This window comes from Meleagris gallopavo, chromosome 2 (assembly GCF_000146605.3).
Source record: "Meleagris gallopavo isolate NT-WF06-2002-E0010 breed Aviagen turkey brand Nicholas breeding stock chromosome 2, Turkey_5.1, whole genome shotgun sequence".
Taxonomy (NCBI): Eukaryota; Metazoa; Chordata; class Aves; order Galliformes; family Phasianidae; genus Meleagris; species Meleagris gallopavo.
Genome location: NC_015012.2, coordinates 66,282,317 through 66,290,455, shown reverse-complemented (window position 1 = coordinate 66,290,455; position 8,139 = coordinate 66,282,317). Strand labels below are relative to the sequence as shown.

Here is an 8,139-nt window from a genome sequence, read left to right as displayed (position 1 = left end):
TATTAATACTAAAATCATGAAGGAACACTGCAGAGCAGAAAGTGAAATATGTGATACGTGCATACAGGTACATCTGTAACTTCTCACAGATAATGGGATGTATTAGAGTGTATATGCTATGTTTTGAAAGGTTGTACACACTACAGAAGCTCAGTGCTCTGTCCGAATAAACTTGAAATTAAATTATTCCAGAGAGTTGAGTCAATGGTGGATTGAAACCGTGTCTTCTGGATCAGGAGAAAACCACCTCATTATTTTTAACTGCAGTCTAATTTTGCATCCCCATGTAAAGTGTGGAGACTGGCACATACCTGGCACCTGTTTCTTAAGACTTAGCATAGACTTATCAGAATATATCCAATGTAATTTGAATAGTGAGGAAGTCAGTATGGCCATTTACCTTCCTTTGGCATTTGTCAGGAGAGGATTTTTGCTTTCAGCCCCAAGATCTTGGTGTGGGGCACATTGCTTGAGCGCCTTAACAGTTCCTTCCTTTTTCATTTAACTGAAAATAAATAGACACAAAAAATCTCCTGAAGTTCAAAAGCATGCATAAACATGGGTGCCAGAACCCTGCCTCTTACGGTAGACTGGCTGTTATGACAAAGCTGAAACCTCTGGAGCTAAGTATGTGATCTCCTCAATAGTCCAGTGTCTTTCTCCCAGACAGAAATATTCCACAGTCCAGAGCAGTATAAAGTTCACTAATGCATTCAGTATCTTAAAAAGTTATTTGAACCAAAATAAGAATACATTTCCCACCAAAGACAGGTCCAAATTTGTGCAATATCGGGCTGGGCTTTTTTTTTGCTCTTCAACTTGATAAATGTTGTGTTAAATATTTTGCACATAAATTTGATTTCAAACTTTGAGAAGGTAGGTGATGTGGTATTTGGAGCTACATAGAAACAACAATCAATGTTCTTGAGCATGTCTCCCTCATCACAAGTGAGTGCTCTTTCTCAAATACTAGTGTGGCTGCTACTTCAGCCATGTTTCAGAAGAAAGCAATGCCATTGCTGCCATTTTCCTGCAGTGTCCTATCTGAGAAGAATTTTGAGCATGAGTTGACAGAAATTGCTTGGTTAGCCTATGCAGCCCAAGAACAGTTTTAACATCTTCAGAAGAAGCACTAATTTTTGTTGAGATTCCTGGCAGTGAATTTTAGCTGACAGAGAATCCTGCAAAATGGCAAGCTAGAACATGACAAAGCTTTGCCCATGTATTGCTACTTGCCTCAGACATCAGCTACAAGCATCTCTTTGCCTCAGAGGTGAGCTGGGTGTCACCTGAAGTTGTGGTATCTTGGACTGCACTCAGTCCTAACTCCTGAGAATCAGATAAAGAGACGAGATGTCTACTCAAGACAACAGGTTCCTCTGCAAAGATGACTACTCAAAGGTTTGATGTGTCGCTCAAACTCTCAATTAGATCCAACACTGTAATTTGTTCCACAATAGGATGACCCAGCAGGGTTTTTTCCAGCACAACATGAAAGAAAACAATTAAAAAAAAAAGTAGGCTTTACAAAGTTGTTTAATTGATTATATAAATTGCACCACTCAACAGCCTTAGGCTGACTATGAATATTTCAGTATTGTTCACTTCTTCAGTTTCACATCTAATGTTCTTCTGGAGTAAACAAATGTTGTGTGGGAAAGCCTGCTTCCCTAGTAAATAAAGTGTGTTCCAAAAGAGAGTTTAGTAGCAATTATTGGAAACTTGAAAATGAACTGACGTAAAATTAAAGAATGTTATAAAACACAACTTCAGTATTATTCTGTAAGAACCACACAAGTTTGTTTTACTGAACCTGAAGGGTACACATTTTGACAAAATATAATATCACTAATTTGAAAAAACAGTACTGAAAATACTGTTTCTGAAAAGAATTCAGAAAGTATTGGAATCTGTTATGGTACTACACTGCCTAAAATGCCAAGAACTTATCAACAGAGTCCAGAAAAGCAGAGGCAAAGTGCTGCTAAATGTTTCATCACTTATCTCTATTACTTTAAGTTTTGTGTAATAGTGTCGCACAGTTTTGTGAGCCAAATGTCAGCAAGGGCCTCATTTGTATATTAGATAATCAGATGTCCACCCCAAAAATGCACTAAAGGAATAGGGTCTTGCCTTGAAAACAGGAAATCCATCACCATGGCAACAAGAGTGTTTCTGTTATCCATGCAGATACCGTGGGTGCTAAAACTACTTTTTATACTGGAAGTTATTATTAGCAATCCTCTTCATGGGGATTGAGGAGGCTGTCAGACTCTATCATGCCGCCAAGCACAAGAAAGCTGCATATGATCATCTGTACAACTTTCCTCATAGCCTGTATGGACTTCTTCCTGTTCTTGGTAGAAACCATTGTATTATAGGCAGTTAGACTTCTCAAAACCTAAATCCCCACAAGTATTTGCATATTCAGTACCAAATTGGACTGGAGTATGCAACGGACAGAACTGCCAGACAGCAAGACCCTAGACAAAGTGCAACCTGAAGAAAATCATCACCAGTGACATGTTTTAAATGAACCTGCATTTAAGGCTTGATTTGTAAGAGGTGCTAAGAGCCCAGATCATGCATTTCACTATTTAGAAACCAGCTGTGAAAATGTCCAATTTCTGTCTACCTCAGTCCACAGCATGGGATTGATGATACATACATAAATCTGAAAAATGCAAATTGTGAATATGCTATATAAATGCCAGCTATTACCACAAGTTCATCTGAAGATGACTTGACAGAGAACAGCAGGTTATAGATTGCCAAATAAAATCTTTCTGAAGAAGATAGCATAAAGGATTGTTCAGTACATCCAGTAAGTGAGACATGTTAGCTTCTTGCCCCTGCAAGTGACATGCTAAAATCCTCATGGTCCAGCAGCTAACCACATCTTGTGTACTGGGAAAGCAAATTGAAACAGAAGCAGAATTGCCATTAAATGTGAACAGAATTGGGACTCCCAACTTTGTGCAGCTTATTGAATATTTTCCATTTTTATTTTAATGTTGAAGCATTTTAAAATATCTCTGCTGCTTTATATTTTATCATCAGTCCACTTAGAAAGGCAATGGTTGTTTGTTTGTTTTTTTAATGAAGAATAGTTGAAAACAATCAATTTTACTCTTTTTTCAGTATTTCTTTTTCCTAACCTCATGCCATGCTTCTGCTAATTACCATTGATTGGAAAACAGCTGCCCAATTAACCCTGGCAGGATAGACATTAATTTGCTGGCACTGCCTGTCCTCCATCAGGCGGTGAGGAGTGATTGGTAGCTTCAGCCAATTAGCAATGAGCTGGCAGAGCTCACAGTTCCCTAAATGATGAATGTCCTCAAACCGCTGAGAGAAATTACTGGATCAGCTAAAACACGTGACTGAATATCTTCAAGTAGATAAAAGCTAGTAAACAAGGCTATATCTCTTATTGAGCAGTTGGAAGATAATTAGAGAAGAAATGCTAGCAGGCTTTCTATTGTTGTTGTTGTGTTAGAGTTTTTTAGTTGCTGTTTTGTATTTTAAACTATTGGGATTGGTTTGTTTCCATTCTAGTCTACTATTAATATCAGTTATCTGTAATTAAAAGGTAGTAGTGACTTAATGCAAGAGAATCTATCTGGTAAACAGTGAGACCTAAAATGACCTTCCTTCCAAAGTGGCTAACCTTTCTGAAAGGCAAAGAGGTTGTTATTGCTAATGCTATAATTGCAATACTGACAATAGGTGGACAGCAACTCTTTTCTTTCTTTACGTTCAGTTGTCCCTGTCATGTGGGGCAGAACCTCATCTATGGGTTGGCCTTCCTCGGTGTTCCTGCATTGATTCTTCTGGTTCTTGGCTATGCTCTGAACAACCAGACCTGGAGGCTAGTTACAGGCAAGAGGTCTCCTCTCCTGACAGAGAGCACGTGGAATCAGTTACTGCAGTGCAAGCTAACCTGCTTTGTACTGTGCAGCATCACTGGAAGAGCACTGGTTGCTCCAGTGACATGGCTGGCAGTCACTCTGATAAATGGCTCCTACTATGTGTGTGCTGTGAGTGAATATGTCTCTGTTTATTATTATGGAGATATTCCTAATGTGACTATTAGTGAACGCCAGAGGATTTTGGCTGCATTTCCTTGCAGTCAGCTAGTTCCACCAGAACTGAGCAGGGAAAGAGATGAAGTGATCCTCCTACTCCGGTACCAGTCACAGGTGAGTAATCCACACTGTTTCTGATGTGAAAGCTGTTGTCTGCAGGTCGAGCAATGACACCACAGTTTATTCAGCAGGCAAAGGGTGAGGATAGAATAGGATGTCTTCTGTCTTGACTGCTAAATCACTTTTGTGTTTTGTGGAGCCTGCTTTGTTCCCATAGGTGGAATTGAACATTCAGTACATAAATATTACTTCTGACCTTTGCTACTGTGTCAACGATATGCATTCTTGTGTCTTGAGAAGCACCACCAAGTAAGACAAACGGAAATTCAAGAGCCACTGAAGGGCAGGAAGCTTCTTGTACTCAAGCAAAAGAAATGTGACTAAGGAGTCCAGACTGTGAGAGCTCCACATAAACCAAAGTCCTGTTGTTGCTGGTTTTCTGTTGTTGTTGTTGGTTTGGTGGTTGTGTGTGTGTTGTTTTTTTGTTTTTGTTTTTATATATCAGACTTGAATCTAGAAGATAATATTCCAGCTACAACTAGGGGAAATGTTAAGATTATTACTTCAAGGAAAATTGCTTGTAAATATGGCATAAGGTAACTTGGGCTAGGAATTAGAGGGTTTATATGTTGCAGATTCACAATAGTAGGTGTAGGGGCAACATCCTTAAGTTATTCATCAGGTCTTCCTTAAACTTGATGGAAGAAATGAATTTATGACACAGCTGTCTGCAGTAGTCAGGGACTGGGTGTGATGGTAATAAATACAAGCCATGCATATCCTCTGCTAGCCTCCCTATTCAGGAAAAGCAAGTAAAGATTGTCTTAGATTTTTTATTTTTATGCCCAGAAAATACCACTGTGGGTTTTTTTCAGCTGTGATCTTGTTTGTTTGCTTTTGGAAGGTGGCTGGCTGGCTTCTGATTGCTGTGGTAGTCATCACTGTCTTCCTGTCTTACTGCCTGGCAAGCTGCTTATCCCCGCTCAGCTTCCTGCACTTCAGGTACTGGACCAGCTATGTCCGTAATGAGCAGGAGCTCTTTGATGAAGCAACAGACCAGCACTCCAAGCTTTATGCCATGAAGCATGTAAAGAAGTTCTTTGGCTTTGTCCCAGGAAATGAAAATATAAATGAAATCCGTATCCCATCACTCAGGGAGTGGCAAGCTATCTCTGGACTGGCCTTTCTAAAATTAGTGGATGAGGAGCATTACGACTACAGTCTCCTCCACGACTGGGCACTCAAGGACTCAGCAGACAGAAAATATCTGAAGCTTGATGAAGACCCCTGACCATAACTTGCTGTGAGGTTCTGAGCCCTTGCCAACACCTTGTGGAAAAATCAGGAGTGTTTAGCTCTGCTTTATACCTGAACTGCAATGGAGCTTTCTGATACCTTATTACATAAAGGACATGAATAAGTACTTCGTTAATGTAGTCATTCAGATGCTTATACACTGCTCCTGATGGCATATCACTCCTGTGGAATGCAGAGGTCAGATGCCCCATCTGACTGGGGTGGGCTGTTTCAAGCTGCAGCTTCACTTTCTAACAATTCTGCCAAAGGGATGAGTTTCACTGGGTAAGAAAGCTATACTCAAATGCTTTCTCTTCCCTCTTGTTAAAAATCTTTAATAGTAAATTCTGAATGATTAGATCCTATGAGCCTAATCCACGCTGTATAATGTAGGAGCAGATATCTAGCTTTGTCTTAATGACCTCCAGTAGAAATAGTTTATTTTTCCTCTTCCACTTTCTCCTATGTGGATAAAACACTTCCTCAACCAAGGCTGAGTCCAGATAAAGTGGTTCAAAAACTTTCAGTGGGCACTTGATATTTTTAGCAGAATTGAGATGTGCAAGAAGGAGGGTAAATCTTATAGCAGTTATAACGGGAAGGAAAGGAAGGAGAGAAAGGGGTGGGGGGGAGAAAGCAAAAAGGACACTTTACATGTGGAAACTTGAATTCAAGTGCTTCCTGAGTGGAAGCAGTAGCAAGGCTTCCTATTCCTTTTGCATGTACCTCAAAATGTATCAGACTTTACAAGTAAGCTGGCCTACTACATGGGGAAATATCCTTCTGAAGTTAAATTTGCTTTGCCTTTGAAAATGTTAAGATTCAGTCATGCTACCGTGACCACAGTTATTGGTGTCACCATTGCTTCCTGAATTGCCTTGCAGCCTGTGGACTGTGTGCTACCTACCTATAGGCTAGGATATAGGATGCTACTTACTGGGGTTTTGTTTTTTGTTTTTGTTATTTTATTAAAAACAACAACAAAAGAACAGTCTTAAAATAGGAAAATACATGTAGCACTTTCCCTTACAAAATACAGGAGTTGAGAGCATGCTAAAAAGCAGGTCTTGTTTAAGTGTATTTGCTCTTCCTTTGAGAAACTTCTAAACATGGACTTGAAAAAGCTGAATATGCTGAGTAACTAGAATAATGCATATTTTCATCACTGAAAATTTTACAAATCTCATGTTTCACTTGAATCCTAAAGTTTCTATTAATAGAACTGCATGGTATGTGTAATCAGCTTAGAAAGCAAAGCATCTCTTAGGGGATACAATCTCTAATTTCACTTTAAATTCATTGGTGTTTGGTTTTAGTTTGCGGTTTTTTGTTTTTGACTGGATGTGGTTTTGTTTTTTGTTTTTTTGAGGATGGAACACTATGCACAATCTGGAAAACATACAGCTGCTTTGTGTAACTGAAAGTTTCTCCTGCCTCTCTGATTGGAGAAACAAAAACTAGCTGCTACCTGTTATTTTTTTCTACTTTGTACCTTGTTTTACAGTGCCACTATGAAAGGATGCAAAACTTGTAAAAAGAGAAAGTGAGCTGTCAACCTCTTACTTGTAGTGAAACTGTAATTTTAAAATGAAACTTTGTTATCTAGCTTTGTCCCAACTGCTGTTTTTCCTTTGTTTTTTTTAGAGTTTATTAAAAAAAAAAAATCTGAATAACAAATTTTATCTGTATTTAGCCTGCTAATATGCATAATATTATTTGTTGGGATATGTTAATCCATAGTATTAAATACAGCTGTAGTATTATGGATTATGGTTTATTTCCCTTCATTTCTCTGCTCCTGAAATATGTCATGGATTGGTAATTAAATAAGGTACCACCTCCTAAAGAATTTGAAGCTAGAGAAAAATCCGCAAGACACTGAACAGCCCGTGTCTGCTAACATTGGTGTCACCTTGCCCAAAATCAATTTAGAAACTGCAGTTTGCTCACTCAGACTGCAAATGATTATTTCTACGGCAAAAGCTTCCTGTAACCCCAGGGTTGTAAAAATATATCTGAGGGAAAACTGCCGGCGGTAAATGCAGGAAGTAGGTGCACCTTAAATAATGCGATGTAACAAGTGCCAATTGGTGTCTGGTGCTGATTAATCCTTACACCCACCCGTGCAAGAAACCCACACTGGGTGACGGTGTACCAGTTTTGATTTCTCCAGTTCTGTGCTCACACAACTATGCCATCCGTGCAGTGTAACTCCTGAAATTACTGTGAAAACCCGAGATGTCTGTTGGTGCTTTCTAACTCCAACCTGCGCTACCAGCTACACCAGAGGAACTTTCACTCTGAGATGGAAGTCAGCCCCTAGAACACCACCGTCTATTTCTTAGAGCAAGTTTTGAATACCCTTCAGCCTGCTGACCCCTATAGGTTTCCAACTGAAGAACGACATCGATTTATCAGCAGCAATGTCTTTTTAAAGTAACTCTGCATATGCTGAACTCTCCGGGTAGAGTTCACAGGTGCCCACGCAACAGAGGCTGAACCTCAAGCTCCTCAACTACTGCTGCTTAAGAGCGCTACCCAAAGAAAGCGGATTTAAACTAAAAAAGAGAAAATCAATGCTACACGCCGGTTACACCGATCACCCCCGTGCAGAGCACCGCCTTCAGCCCAAAGCCATCTACTGCCGAGCGAGTCGCGCGCGGCCGGCGCCAGGCACTGCCAGCCGATGCCGGCG

At 39.8% G+C, this 8,139-nt stretch overlaps 1 protein-coding gene across 1 annotated transcript; it reads left to right on the top strand.

Annotated features, from left to right (window-relative positions):
• The first annotated feature begins 3,248 nt into the window (after positions 1 to 3,248).
• CALHM4 (calcium homeostasis modulator family member 4) lies at positions 3,249 to 8,096 on the top strand. Its single transcript, XM_003204268.3, has 2 exons — positions 3,249 to 4,202; positions 5,053 to 8,096. The coding sequence occupies exons 1-2, from the start codon at positions 3,645 to 3,647 to the stop codon at positions 5,437 to 5,439; spliced, it is 945 nt and encodes a 314-aa protein (XP_003204316.1). The 5' UTR covers positions 3,249 to 3,644; the 3' UTR covers positions 5,440 to 8,096.
• The last annotated feature ends 43 nt before the right edge of the window (positions 8,097 to 8,139 follow it).